The sequence below is a fragment of the Physella acuta genome, unplaced genomic scaffold (assembly GCF_028476545.2).
Source record: "Physella acuta isolate Inbredline_101_S28 unplaced genomic scaffold, ASM2847654v3 ptg000161l, whole genome shotgun sequence".
Taxonomy (NCBI): domain Eukaryota; kingdom Metazoa; phylum Mollusca; class Gastropoda; family Physidae; genus Physella; species Physella acuta.
The window spans coordinates 840,016-855,740 of NW_026731680.1; the positions used below are offsets into that span (position 1 = coordinate 840,016).

General features: G+C 37.8%; 2 protein-coding genes across 2 annotated transcripts; one reads left to right on the plus strand and one right to left on the minus strand.

The window, feature by feature from the left end:
- The first annotated feature begins 779 nt into the window (after window positions 1-779).
- Window positions 780-6,421, plus strand: LOC131935862 (3-ketoacyl-CoA thiolase, mitochondrial). Its single transcript, XM_059292580.1, has 11 exons — window positions 780-947; window positions 1,764-1,939; window positions 2,453-2,581; window positions 3,191-3,307; window positions 3,513-3,660; window positions 3,812-3,871; window positions 4,200-4,312; window positions 4,557-4,659; window positions 5,009-5,106; window positions 5,450-5,604; window positions 6,038-6,421. Exons 1-11 carry the CDS (start codon window positions 932-934, stop codon window positions 6,117-6,119), a joined length of 1,197 nt encoding a protein of 398 aa, XP_059148563.1. The 5' UTR covers window positions 780-931; the 3' UTR covers window positions 6,120-6,421.
- A 773-nt stretch (window positions 6,422-7,194) lies between these two features.
- On the minus strand, window positions 7,195-14,157 carry LOC131935839 (sulfate transporter; the record flags this gene model as incomplete). The annotated part of the gene is made up of 4 exons (XM_059292532.1): window positions 7,195-8,938; window positions 9,608-9,837; window positions 10,802-10,991; window positions 14,047-14,157. Coding segments are annotated over 4 exons (1,959 nt in total), but the record flags the coding sequence as incomplete, so codon positions are not given.
- Window positions 14,158-15,725: the final 1,568 nt, after the last annotated feature.

Sequence of the window (15,725 nt, forward strand, 5' to 3'; positions counted from 1 at the left end):
GTTGAAAAATTGTTTAAGTATGCTACATCCATATGTTAATGCAAAGAAAACCAAGAGAGACAACTTATCTTTAAAATACTCAAAAACAATTTATGCTTAAAAAATAAAAATGAAACAATTTGCAATCCTTCTATCAATAATGTATATATATATATATATATATATATATATATATATATATATATATATATATATATATATATATATATATATATATATATATATATATATATGCCATTAAAATAATGCTGTTGGGATTTATAGATGTTAGTACGAAATATATTTTGTAAGTCACATAAAGGGATGGAACCAAGCAAGGTTTATTTAGACGAAAACAAATGAATTGTTTCCCTTCGAATGATCCTGGTCAAAATTGTTAGATTAGTTTGTTAGTTTTTCATTACAATTTATAAAATAAAAATTATTTTCAAAACTTTTAAATACCTTTAAAATTTTAGTATTAAAATACTCTTTAAAGAGGAAAAGTGCGACGTCATATCATCAAACTAGACGTTTTGAAGACATCGTAGTCGTCATGTATTGACATGTACGGATCCCACCCCCCCCTCCCCATACACACAATTTTAAAAATGATAAAACAAAAACATCGCTTAACTTTTTCCCATTATATTAGTACGTAGACCTAAATTCTAGATCTGATTTGTCCCCGTTTCCTAGGCAGAACCCATTTTAATGATTTATTTGTCTTTATTATTCCTTATGGAAGCTGCCATTTTCGAAGTCACGTGAACAGAGGTTACGCCAGTTAAAAAAAATTAAGTCGGCCAAAATACAACGTCAACCTTTGCATGTCGTAGAACTTAGTGACACAGGTTCATAGTACAGTTGATAACGATAACTTTCTTGTGTACTTTGAACCTCTGCAGATATTATTTCAATACAGCAGTCTTTGACTCAAATATTTGCAACAATGGCTGTGGCTAAAGGTAGATTCTATTTCTAGATCTAGTTTTAATAGGCCCTATTCAATTTTTTTTTGCCGTAAATTTAGTAAATAGTTAAATAAATAAATAGAATAGATCTAGAATCTAGATCTAGATCTAGATCTATTATTATAGGCCTAATTAATAATTATTAGTTAGGCTTACTGTCAAATTAATTAATATCAAAAATATTTTACTATAGAGATCTAGTATTTAGAAATTAGACTATCCTAGTTATATAGTTAGTCTACTATTATTATATTATACATTATTCACGGCAGCCTTGTACTTGCATGCTCTGTCAACTGTAAAAACCAACACAATGATAATTGATATTAATATTATAAGTATTACTTATAAATTACTTTTTTCAGGACTGATGATCTATATTAGACTATATTTTATAGGGTAAATGAAGTAGAGTTTAACAGTTTCTTGATTTCGGCAGATGAAGGAATGGTGTGGTCAGCACTATATCCTGCCACCTTTATTTTCCCTATCTTGAGTCAGGTACCCTTTAAAGCTGGGTAGATTGAAGGACATTAGACGTTAGTAGAAATTTTAAACTTGTGACTTTTGGGTTACGAGTCGAGCACTCTACCGCCCACCCACACCATCACACCACAGTGATAATACCCTAGCCTAATAAATCTTAAACAAATCTCAAACAAATGGCATGTACAAATTTTGTCAATATAAATTCTTGCTATTTGGACCTATTCAGAAATATGTATCTTTACAATTAATTTAATCAGCTTCCTGTTTACTTATTATTTAAATAACAAACTAATTAATTAGCCTTCTAATTCTATTCAACAGCTGTGACAGGTGTTTACATTGTGGCTGCCAAACGAACTGCCTTCGGTACTTTTGGTGGCAAGCTAAAGAATATATCAGCCACAGACCTAGGTGTCTATGCAACTCAAGGGGCCTTACAGTCGGGGAAAGTCAACCCCCAGGACATCAATTCTGTTGTGTTTGGCAATGTCATTGCGGTAGTGTAGTAATTTTTTTATTTCACGCTTGTAAATTATCATATTTTCCAAGTATTTGGCTTATAGTATGATGTCACTTCTTACAAAATATTTCAGGGTATAATTTGCAATTTTACAAAATATATTGTTAACAAGGGGGAGACAATAATCAAGGGAAAATATTTAGCACTTTTTTCTATTATTTTTACGTACCAATATTATATTTTTAACGTTTAACATTATAATTGTAACAACTTACTCATGAAACAGGGATTTAAAACAAAAAATCTGTTATTATTACTATAATTCATTTAGATGTTAAAACCAATATTTTTTGTAGACTCTAAATATATGTAATTTAAGCAATAATGCCAATAGTTAGAAAGCAACTGCCCTGTTACTAGGTCTAAAATGCTTACACTAAATAATATATAATAAATATTTTATTTCTTTTAAATGTCTAAAAAAATTAAACAAAAAAAAATCTTTAAAAATTAAAAATTATGTTATCTTATCTTTCATGTTTTAATTTAGTCTGCAATAGATGGTATTTATGGACCACGTCATATCAGCCTTAAGAGTGGCATCCCAGAGGCTGTTCCAAGTCTCGCAGTCAACAGGTTATGTGGCTCAGGGTTCCAAGCTGTTGTAAATGGTGCTCAGGTATTTGAAAAGTTATTTTATATTTTGTAACTTTGTATTAAATTCAGATAACTAATTTTGGTATAGTGTTTTCTTTGTTTGATGGTTTAATTAGAGTTTTGTTGAGGGTTGCACACAGAAATGTCAAATCAGTATAAATGTTAATTTGAAGGAGATTGAGCAAAATGGAACTAGTTTTTTTTTCAGTTTTGGAATGTTTGTAATAAATCATTCTTACCAGATGTGGCATGATAACCATGTTCAGATGTTTTAGAAAATCATATGAGATTTTGGACGGCCTGTTTGAATGATAGAGCATATGACTGGTAACCAAAAAGTCTTGAGTTCAAATCTGGCTTTAAGTCTGTCGAATGTCCCTTGGTCCGCCCAGCTTAGGCGGGTACCTGACTAACATAATGGAAAGTTAAGTCTGCTGGTCATAGTGCTGACCACGCTACCCCTTCAGAGTCATAGAAACAAGGGAACTTTACTTCACTTACCCCAGGACGGAAACTTCACTTGTTTTACTTATAATGTTATATGATTGATGTTGTTTTAGTAGGTGGCATGTTATTGTATTAATATTACTGACACGATGCTGTTAAAACCTATGACTTTTTTAATCTTCAGGAAATAATGTTAGGGGACAGCCAGGTGGTCTTGGTGGGTGGAATGGAGAACATGACACAGGTTCCTTATGCTGTCAGGAACATCAGATTTGGAACTAGACTTGGGGAAGAGCTCAAGGTAAAAGTTTATTTCTCTAGAAAATATTCAACTTTTTTCTTTTTTTTTTAAAATACTAAATGTCCCTTTATCTTAAAAATAAAAAAAAAAATCGTCTACTTTACTATTATTAACTGTCATGTTAAAATTTATTTTTTAGGTTATCTAGTATCATTTTTTTTTTGTTTTTACTTTTAATGATTAATAAAAAAAAATATGTTTTTAGTTGCAAGACATGCTATGGGAAGGATTAACAGATACATATGTGAAGCTGCCCATGGGCATGACAGCCGAGAACCTGGCAGAAAAATACAACCTTTCTAGGGAAGACTGTGACAAATATGCTGTTCAGTCCCAGACTAGGTGGAAGAAAGGTATATGAATGTTTTTACCTCTTAGAAAATAAGTGTCACATATATATATACTTGTTACTTCCCTTTAATGTTAAATTAAGATAAATATTGTTGTGTTATGGGATACTTTAACTGCTATTGTTAACTAAACTTGTATATTTTTTCTCTGTAGCAAATGAAAGTGGAGTGTTTAAAGATGAAATTGTGCCTATTACACTCAAAGGGAAAAAAGGTAATTTGTTTTCTACCAGATATTTGTATTGTACTAGTCATATTTTTAAGTTTGTAAATTTTATTTCATTTTGAAAATAATAATAGATATATAGACTTTATATCTTATAATATATCTTAAAAAACTAATTTGAAATTTTATGAAGATTGTTTTATAAGCATCCAAGTTACAGCCATATAGGCTCCTACATTATAAGCCTCTAAGTAACAACCATATAGGCTCCTACATTATAAGTCTTTAAGTAAAAACTATAAAGGCTCCTACATAACATTTCTTTTATAAACATTCAAGTTACAACCATACACTGATGACTTTAAAACAATTTCAGGTGATGAGGTGTTTGAAGTTGATGAGCACCCCAGGTTAGCGACCCTTGAGGCTATTGCCAAACTTCCTCCAGTTTTCAAGAAGAATGGTGTTGTAAACGCTGGAAATGCTTCTGTAAGTATTCATTACATTTTTATATACAGAACTATTGGAAAAAATGCTTTACTTGTTAATGGTATGCAGATATTGCCATTTTTAAAAATACAGAATTAATTTTTAAACTTTTTTTGTAAAAAGCAAACCTACTTTATAAAAACATTTTAAAATTATTAATATTGAATCTTTTAAGTTTTTAACATTGAATTTTTTTTCAAATTTTTAAACAAAATAATAAATTGTGATTGAACTGTATTTTAAGGGAATTGTTGATGGAGCCAGTGCTTTAATCCTGGCCAGTGAGGCTGCTGTAAAAAGATTAAACCTAACTCCACTTGCCAGATTGGCTGCTTATGGAATTTCTGGTAAATTATTCCACAAACACAAATTGGATTTGTTTGGATTATTGAAATAAAAAAATGAGTAATGTGTTACATGAATCTTACTAGTGTGTCTAACCATTTTGCTACTGAAATTTTGTTTAGGTTAGATTTTATTAAAAGCTACACTGTCTGTCCTAAATGTATTTTTTTTCTAATTTCCTGACATTCTTGCCTGTATAAAGTACATGATTTTTAAATGCTTTCTTTCATTGGAAGTACATTTTATTCTTAGTTCTTTAAATTTTTAATTGACATACAAATTAAATAGGAACAAAAATTTTTTAAACAACAATGAAAATTGTACCATTATATCTTGTACTATATTTCACAGGTTGTGACCCTAAAATCATGGGTATTGGACCAGTGCCCTCATCTAAAGCTGCTCTTGCTGTCCTGAACAAAACTGTTAAAGATATGGATGTTGTTGAGGTCAGTTGTCTAATTTTAGATTTATTGGCTCTATAAAAAGGTCTAAAGCTCATTCAATTAAAATATACAAAATATACATCCCTGCTGTCTTCAGTTCGGATGTCTTAAGGACATTTTTGGGGGATTCCTCTGTCCTTGACATTTGGGGGGGGGGGGGATTCCTCTGTCCTTGACATATTTTTTGGGGGGATTCCTCTGTCCTTGACATATTTTTTGGGGGGGATTCCTCTGTCCTTGACATTTTTTTGGGGGGATTCCTCTGTCCTTGACATTTTTTCAGCTGCTTATGTCATCTGTTTCATGTTAACTTAACGCCAATGTCTTTGACTATTTGATTCCGCAGGTGAACGAGGCCTTTGCCCCTCAGTTTTTGGCTGTCAGTAAAGAGCTGGGCTTGGACAACGACAAGACCAATGTGAATGGAGGCGCCATTGCCTTGGGTCATCCCTTGGGGGCCACAGGTGCTAGGATAACAACGAACCTGGTCTATGAAATCAGGTAACTAAATAAATCTACTGCAGATTCCTATTTTACCATTTCAGCAAAGGAATTAATGTTGGGTGTCATTTGAACCCACACACTCAGTCTTGCTGGTGATTTGATCTTAAGCTACACAGACAACAAGAGAAGGTAGTAATGAGTACTTCCTCTATCCATGTTGCCAGCTACTAGACTCATATGATTCTACCTGGCTGCTCTAGGTGCATCGCACCACCTGGTTTGGATGTGTGTACATGATAAACCAAGATGCAGAACTGGTGTCTTGCTGGTTAAAAGTGTGTGCTCTACTCCTAGACCATCTACAAATTTAACAGTTTAAACATGTTTGAACAAAATATTTCAACCTTGGAATAGTTACACAGAAGAGTTAACCTCTCATTTCAAAAGACGTCTTATATATATAGCTAAATTTATGATTTGTATTTTACAGGCGCAGAAACCTCAAGTATGCATTGGGCAGTGCATGCATCGGTGGAGGTCAAGGTATCACAGTTATTTTAGAGAAGGTCTAACTTTGTTGAACTGTTTAACTTTGGTTGTTTTTTTTACATTTTTAATGTATAATTTCAAATGGAGAATTTATGTTAATCACGACCTTTAAAAATGTAGGCTTTCATTAATTTCATGCTATTCTATCGATTAGTTTGAAACTGAAAAATATTTATAAATTGTATGCACACGTTTCCATAAATACCTGCCCGCAAGGTTTTTTATGGATTGTTTGTATTTTGTGATAAGACAATAGAGAAGTCGGTTCTTTTAAGACTTCTATTGCTCTAAAAATAATAAACAAAAGTAATCAAATTTAAATGGCAACTATTTTGTTTTTCTCTTTTTTTTCTTTATCAGAATGCTACTGTATTGAATTTAGGTATTTTCATTTTTTTTTAAAATTTTACAGAAATTTATTGGTAATTTTCATGTCTAATGATGATTAACTCCCTTGTTAAATAGTAATGAAAGTATTACTGTTAAAACAGTCACATTTTTGTTTATTTACTCTGTCATGTGAATAACTAATAATTTTTAACAAGCCAAATATGAGAAGTTTCTATTTTAATATAAGTAATGTAGAAACCCATCCAAGTGAATGAATGAATTGACATCATTAAATAATCACAGTACAAATAATGTATTCAAAGCAAGTATAACTAACACTCCAGAAGTTTATACTTATAACACATTTGTAATATCATACTTGGAAAAAAATAGACATACCAGCTACCAGTGTTGATAGTGCTTGACATCTTAATTTATAAACCACTACCATGGTTGTGTAAAAAAAATAAAATAACGTATTACTACCATCATTAATGGAATATGCCATGACAATTTAACCCAATAAAACACTACCATCATTATTGGTAAAAAAAAAAAAAAGGTCTTTAAAAACCCATCATTGTAGCCCACTTGACTTGAGAATTCATTTAAACCCACAAATCATTACCATCATCGATGGTATGATAACTAATATACTGAGCTTGAATAAAAAAAAGTGCTGAACACAACCCTGCAATGTGGTATTGCAGAAAGTATGAAGCACTTTATCCCAAGTGCTAGTATGAAGGCGGGAGGCGGGAATCCCACCCTATGCACGCTTTAAAACTAAATACACGAGATGATAAGCGTCAGCAGTGGGGTATTGAAGTGAGCAGATACGCCATTTCTTTCAACATAGTAAATCTAATGTAATTAGTATCCCACTGACACACACGTAGCCTACATTTATTCTATGATGCTATCATTTTCAATCCAATAATGCACCTGTACAGCCATCAAATTTCTACCCCAATCACACTCCTATGCAATCATTATACAGGGCTTTTAACCTGGTAGTCCAGTAACCCTTGCTTTAGAATAATGAACCCGAACATTTGTTCCTGTCTTATGTCCGTACCGGTACTTAAAGAACAGAAGACAGCCGACTAGCAAACGACTGTCTTGCCGTAGAGAATTGAGCGAACCCCGAGGGCGGTGCTATAGAGAGACGGCTGACGCCATCCCTCGTGTCTTCCTCGTTGTGGAGCGCGTCCTCCACGTCATGCAGGATGCACCTCCGCGGGATGATCGAGAACAGACCCCCTCGTTCAAAGGTAGCCATCGTCCTGGCCGGGACTCGAACCAGCAACATCTGGATCCCGGCCTGGTGGTAGAGAACGATCACCATCTTGAGCATGTTGAAACCGTCCAGGTCGACGTAGGTCATGGCCGAGCAGTCGATGATGATGCACTTGATGGACTCTTCCTCGTTGCGCAGGTTCATCAGTTCGTTGTCCGGGTCGTCGTCCAGCTGGTACGTGATGTCGTGGACCGTCGTGGGGTCGAACACCTTGCCGTACAGCTGTTTCTTAAACGTCTCGGCGTTGGCGAAAAAAAGCTGGGAAGGGAAGTAAAAAATCCGGATCCCAGGGATGTTGCTGACGCCTTCCCGGTTCTCTCCCTGCACGAGAAGGTTCTCGTCGTCCGCCTTAGCGATAAGCGTCCCTTCCACGCGCTGGTTGTTGACGATGATCCCGAAAACAGACAGCAGAATCCCGCAGACGATCCCGTAATGCAAATCCGCGAAGACCGTTATCAGGAAAGTGAACACCCAGACGATGAAATCCGTCCTGCTGACCACGTATATCCTGAAGATGGTCAAGCACTGAAGGAGGAGATCCTTGACGGCCACCATGATCATAGCGGCTAGATAAGGAATCGGCAATGTCTCCAAAAGCGTGCCGGCGAAAAACATGCAGAACAAAAAAGCCGCCGTCACCACGCCGTTGAGGACCGTTTTAGTCCCGGCGTTGCTGAGGATCATAGTCCGGGGTGGGGACACACTGGACACCTGGCATTTGAAGAACGACGACCCCAGGTTGCAGATTCCGTAGGCGATAAGCTCCTTGTTGCTATCCACATCGTACCCGTGGATTTTCGCCATCAGCATCGCCATCGATATCGTCATGGCGAACACGATCATCGTCAGCACAATCGTGTCGCCGAATATTTGCCCAATCGCTAAAAAATCTGGCAATTCCGGTTTGGGAAAGCCCAGCGGCACGTGCCCGACGATATTGACGCCATATTTTTTATTCAAATCCGTCACGTAGGAGACGAAGGTAAAAAGTATGACTAGGATTAGATTAATGGGTGGCTCGTAGCCATAGCGACGTTTGCAGCGAGGGTTAGCGAAGACAACAAAGAAGAGAAGAACCACGATGCTTGTGATGGATATAATCACGTCTAGGTAATTGGTGTTGTGGATTTCTTTAAAGATGTCTCTATACGTCTTGATTAACTTTCCCGCGCCCGAATGCGTCTTGACTTTGATGTGAAATACATGCTTCATCTGCACGGTGAAATAAATGTAACATTTTAATTAACGACGTATTTTATTTATTAAAACTTAATAAACTTAATTTTGAGTAAGTCATTTACAGCTACTTTATACCGCTGAAGCATTTTAAAGCGCTTTTAAAGAGAATAGTGATAAGGTTCTTGTAGTTTTTAAGGAAGGGATGGAATTGCTATCCTGCGACCTGCCCGCGTAAATTTTACCAGTATAATTACCGGTACCTATAAGTACTGATTGGGCTCAATCGTACACTTGGCCAATATCCCACAACTTGAATTAGTATCATGTTACCAGAGGCGTAGCGAGAATGGGGGGGGGGGGGGGGCTGGGGGGGGGGGGGGACATATGTCCCCGGGCGCCGTTTTTAGGGGGCGCCAAAATGGGTTGGAAAAACAAATTGAAAGCTTGAGGGAGAGGTGCAAATCGAAAGTTGGAAAGGGGGGGGGGTGCAAAACGCTACGTCTCTGCATGTTACCTATTTATTTTTAAGACAGACACTAAGTATATGCCCCGTTTCAATTCGTCCTTTTCAACCCCTTCCCCACGTAGCACATCGTCAAAACTTTCCAAAAACTCTCCCTCCCAATCCCCTAAAGTATAAATAACTTTAATAACAATAAACCAATATGGCCGCCCGTTTCACCTCAGTGCCGCTATCCTTACCTGGCTAGTGGCGATGTGGACAGACGCCCCCGTGGTGAAGCCGCCCACGAAGGAGGACGGCATGTAGCTCGTGACGAAACCCACGCGCAGGAGCCCCATTAGAATGAGGATGACGCCCGAATAGAACGCCGACGTCATAGCCAACCGGATTTTGTAGTTCATAGCTGCCTCAGAGTCAGACGCCAGGGTTTCAGCAGTCGGTAAGGTTGCATTGGGATCCGGCTCCTTTTCTAGAAAAGAAAAATGCATACAATTTAGATAGTCTAGATTGAAGTTGAACAATTCTTTACATAAATATAATATAGCGTACCCTTCCCGCGCGTTGCTGCGGTCATATATGATAATAAGTTTTAATTATGTTGTAAGCTATACAATTTGTATACTGTATATTATTATCGTACGGCCTTCACTAACAAATTATGTCTACGAAGCATTCTAAAACTATGTGAAAACCCCTAGTGGCAAAGTACAAGGCAAAATCCCATTAATAAGGCTATGAAAATACGCTTTGGGATAGCTTGGGCATCCACTGAGATAAACGCAATAGACTATCGCCTAATAGTCAACAAACACTATATTTAAATCCTCAAGGAAAAAGGAAAGTGGGCAGACAAAAAAGGCGTACTGGATGTCTATAGAAAGTGAAGTAAAGGCTGCTGGAATTAATGGACCCAACTAAAGAGAGCCACCCGGATTAGAGTGCGTTTGAAGGGTGTAGTTGCACTCTTTGCTCCATGAATGACCCACACGATTAATTCAATATTATTATGTACGGTCATACAGTCGAACGCACAACGGCTTAAGTATAAAAGTTGGATTCCTGGACGAGTCCATTGGACGGCCCATGAGTCCGCCAAAGTTTTGATGTGTGCATGATACAACGTTACGAAAACTTAAGGCGATCGAGCTTGATAACTGTACTGTTTAGTTTATCACTTCACACGACGAGCTCATGGAAACCGGTGAACTCTACTTCATCTATACAAAAGGGCAACGTCGGAGCAGTCATATACACGCATGCGCACAAACACATACACACAGATAGGCACATACTGACAGAATGGCAACATTTTTTTTTTGCCTGCACAAGATTTGTTAAAATCGAGATTTCAATATTGTTGTTGTTGCTCTATTACAATACTTTCCCTTATAGTTTTTAATACATGACTTAAGAGGAAAAACAAACGAAGGTACCTGATTGTCCATACCCGGCTACTAAAGCTTGATTTTCCACCATGGCAGCGGTGATGAGGGATAAAACCGAGTTAGTCCCCATGGATATATGAGGGCAAGTGCCGAAAAAGATGTACAGCAACACGGGGAAGAAGGACGTGTACAGACCGGATATTGGGCTCAACGATGCCAGGAGTCCGTAGGCCAAACCCTGAGGGGAAATTCAGATTTGATACATTCTTAATTAATATTTTTTTCTGATTTTTTGTATCAGACAGAACTACAGGCGGGTCTGAAAGGTGGGAGGGAGCGATGGATGTTATTGCTTAGCACCACGATACAACATATTTCTATTATATATATATATATATATATATATATATATATATATATATATATATATATATATATATATATATATATATATAAACTCGAGACTCTTCAATAGAGTCCTTTCATATGACGTCACGTCCGTTCGTGATACCTACGCCCGCCGCCACAGTGGTGTACACAAGACGTAAACACAATCAGCTGTTCGCCAGCGCTGGACGTGTTCACCAGCGCTGGACGCGTTCACTGTATCAACTGTATGTAAAGAACCGCACCCGCGGAAAAGGAAAAATACGTTAAAAAACTTGAACGCTTAGGAATTGAAGATCCTTATACTGTTATTGACAGTTTCGTATAAATAAATATGTGGACAAAATTTCTAAATAAAAATACTGTTAGTAATACTGTTTGCGTTTAGAGTTAAAGTAGCCGAATCTGATCAAATGCAGTTCTCGATACTTTGTTTCATGTAAGGACAGTAAAATAATAAACTTCATTTTAATTATAAAAGATAACTATTAATAAAACAAATATGCTCGACCTTCACAAATACTAATAGTAAAAGACAAAGTCAAAAGTAATAGGCTAATAAGAATAATAAGATCTAATAGTAGGCCTAATACCTGGCTCCGCTGGGTAGACATAGAATCTAGAATCTACTTCTTTACTTAAATTTAATTACTTTAGATCTACATTCGATTCAAAATACACCCATAATAAATCAAAAGTAGTCATAATAGGCCTAATAAAGCATTTAATTGTCTCTAAGATCTAAAATCTCGCTCTATTATCTAATCATTTTTTTAGCAAACGAAATTTTCTGAAATTGAAATAGATTATATGACTAGACTTAGATCTAGAATCTGCTACTTAAATTAAATTGTAAAAACTTTATACAAGCATGTAGTTGATATTATTGTAGTAGAAGGCTTTAATAAATTACTAAGGCCTACCTACTTTGTTGTCTTTTTACAGCAATATGTATCTGATACTGGACTGAGTTTAATTAAATTCAAATTCATATCTAGTAATTGGTCTACTAAGTTTTTGTAGCCTAGTAGTACAATCTAGATCATACCAGCCAACAACAAATAACCACATTATTATTATGTGGTTAATGATTAGGCTAATTTTTTTTTAAATCCACTGTTTATAAAAGAAACAAATCAAGCTAGAAACATTATAAGTGAGATGGTTTAGAATAATAACAATGGACCCAGTCTACAATTGATACAATTGCAGGTCTACATAGGGCCTACAGTCTAGTAGTTTACAGTAGGCACCTAGTGTGTAGCTAGTATACTAGTGTGTAGCTGTCCAGAGTTAAGATTCTTAATGCCTTAATGCTTTCCCCTGATAAGCCGTGTGTGCTATAAATGACATAACATGACACCGAGGTGAGAAGTGTTGAGGGGAGAGCAGTGGGATTTTCCCCTTTGTTCTCCCTGCTGGGCCCTGAGGGTCAAAATTATATAAGAAATACTATCTCTGTGGGGCTGGGTATCACGGAGGTGAGACATTTTCAGGGGAGGGCAGGGCAGACTCCTCTTTGGTTTTATTGTGGGCTAGATACAGGTGGAGGCAGCCATTATGAGGGTTGAACGTCAGTATTAATGTGTCTGATTACTTCCCTGCTGGATTATAAGGGTCTTAAATTGTATAACATGCTACCCAGATTGGTTATTACCCATGGATTATATTAGCCGTTGTAGTGTGGGTTTTGTAGGAGTTAAGTGGTCTCACGTTTGCTACAGTAGATAACCTCTAATATATTACTGCATTTGATCAGCTTCGTCTACTTAAACTCTAAACGCAAACGGTATTACTAACAGTATTTTTATTTAGAAATTTCGGCCACATATTTATATTATCCACGAAACTGTCAATAACTGTATAAGGATCTTCAATTCCTAAGAGTTCAAGTTTTTTAACATATTTTTCCTTTTCCGCGGGCGCGATTCTTTCCATACGGTGAACACGTCCAGCGCTGGCGAACAGCTGATTGTGTTTACGTCTGATGTACACCACTGTGGCGGCGGGCGTAGGTATCACGTGATTTAGGTCACGTGTTTGCAAGGACTCTATAGTCGCCCTTTGTAGAGATATCCTTGTCCAAAAATGTCCTTTGTTTGGAAACAGATTAAGGAGAAGATATTTTGTGTTTTAAGCCAAAAAAAAATCACAATGTCACTAATTACGGTACCGTATACACTACTATAACAAGTAGTGGTCAGGTATATCATAATCACCTGTTAGGTGGTAGATAAATCACCTAATGTCTATGGGGACAGCCAACAAATCGTTAACTGACCTGCCGGTGTGTTAATTTACCTACCTGTGTGTTAACTTACCTGCCTGTGTTAACTTACCTGCCGGTGTGTTAACTTACCTGCCGGTGTGTTGCCTTACCTACCGGTGTGTTAACTTACCTGCCTGTGTGTTAACTTACCTGCCTGTGTGTTAACTTACCTGCCTGTGTGTTAACTTACCTGCCGGTGTGTTAACTTACCTGCCGGTGTGTTAGCTTACCTGCCTGTGTATTAACTTACCTGCCGGTGTGTTAACTTACCTGTCGGTGTGTTAACTTACCTGCCAGTGTGTTAACTTACCTGCCGGTGTGTTAACTTACCTGCCTGTGTGTTAACTTACCTGTCGATGTGTTAACTTACCTGCCTGTGTTAACTTATCTGCCGGTGTGTTAACTTACCTGCCGGTGTGTTAACTTACCTGCCTGTGTATTAACTTACCTGCCGTGTTAACTTACCTGCCGGTGTGTTAACTTACCTGCCTGGGTGTTAACTTACCTGCCGGTGTGTTAACCTGTGTGTTAACTTACCTACCTGTGTGTTAACTTACCTACCTGTGTGTTAACTTACCTACCTGTGTGTTAACTTACCTACCTGTATGTTAACTTACCTATCTGTGTGTTAACTTACCTGGGGCATATGGAGGAAGCCCACAGATAAACCGGCCACGATATCACTGTACATATAGGCTTTCACGTTGTAAGTCTTCACTGTATTAATCACCGGCAAGATTCTGGATATATATATATATATATATATATATATATATATATATATATATATATATATATATATATATATATGCTGTAATAGTCCTATTAGTGTTTTGATAAAAAAGAAAATTTGTTGGTATATCTCCATTTTACCATTCACACCAAGGCTTAAATTTCAGGCTTTCGTGGATAAAGAAACGCACAATGAAAATTTCAATCCACTCCCCTAAGCTAAACAATTGTAACGATACACTGCGCGGAAATTGGGTCAGGGTTCAATAAACGTATCAAAATATTTTTTTTGGCTATGCGTGCACTATGGCAGAAGGGATGACATGGCCTAGCGGTAGAGAGCTAGACGGCTAACCCGGGTTCAAATCAGTGGAACGTCCCTGAGTCCACCCAGCTCTGAAGGGTACCTAGCTTACGTTAGAGAAATAAAGGCGACTGGGCATAGTGCTGACCACACCTATCCAGAGGCGTAGCGACCCTTCCCGGCGCCCGGGGACATACTTTCAATTTGGCCCCCCTTGGGAGCAAATTTTCGATTTGCACCCCCCCCCCCCCTCGAACTTTTCATTTGCACCCCCCCCCCCCTCAAACTTTCGATTTGCACCCCCCTCGAACTTTTCATTTGCACCCCCCTCAAACTTTCAATTTGGCGCCCCCCCCCTAAGGTCGGCGCCCGGGGACATATGTCCCCCCCCCCTCGCTACGCTACTGCACCTATCCCTTCATATGCCAGGTCTATGAATCAGATGAACTATACTTTACAGTGTTTCTTCAAGGCATCTTTTCGGGGGCTTCGAAGAAAGTGTACCGCCCCGCCTAGAAAATACATACTTTTAACAGTGTCCGCCCCCCCCCTTCCCCCGCGAATTTCAAGTGCCCCCTCCCGGAGAAAAAGGTCTGGAATCTTGGGCAATAACCGGATTAAGAGAAGCATTATAGCAGAGCTCCCGACGGCTAAACGAGTTCGGATCACGGATGTATTAAGGAAAGTAAAAGCGGCTGGGCATAGTACTGAAAACGCCATCCCTTCATATTATGCCTTCATAAGGCTTAAATCACAAAAACAGATGAGTTCTACTTCATCTGTTGCCGTGCTCGAACGGGTAACTTCCTTTATACATCCACAAAAAGCTATGTATATTTAAAATATACATGTGGTTACACATCCACACGACATACAATTGGAACAGCACCGTGCCACAGAGGCGTAGCGAACCTTTCCGGCGCCCGGGGACAAACTTTCCATTTTGCGCCCCCCTCGAGAGCAAACTTTCGATTTGCACCCCCCCCCCCCCCTTTCAAACTTTCGATTTTCACCTCCCCTCAAACTATTTACAATGCAAAAATGAAGCTAAAATGACATTTTAATTTGTCTTTACAACCCATTTTGGCGCCCCCTAAGGTCGGCGCCCGGGGACATATGCACCCCCCTGCCCCCCCCCCCCCCCCATCGCTACGCCACTGCCGTGCCATACTAACCTGGAGCAGCTGAATCCCTCATTGACTTGTGTGATAGGTTCTTTGTTACTATAAGTGTATTTGTCCTCAACATCGTCGAATGTGTACGCTCGTCTAGTCGTCTCG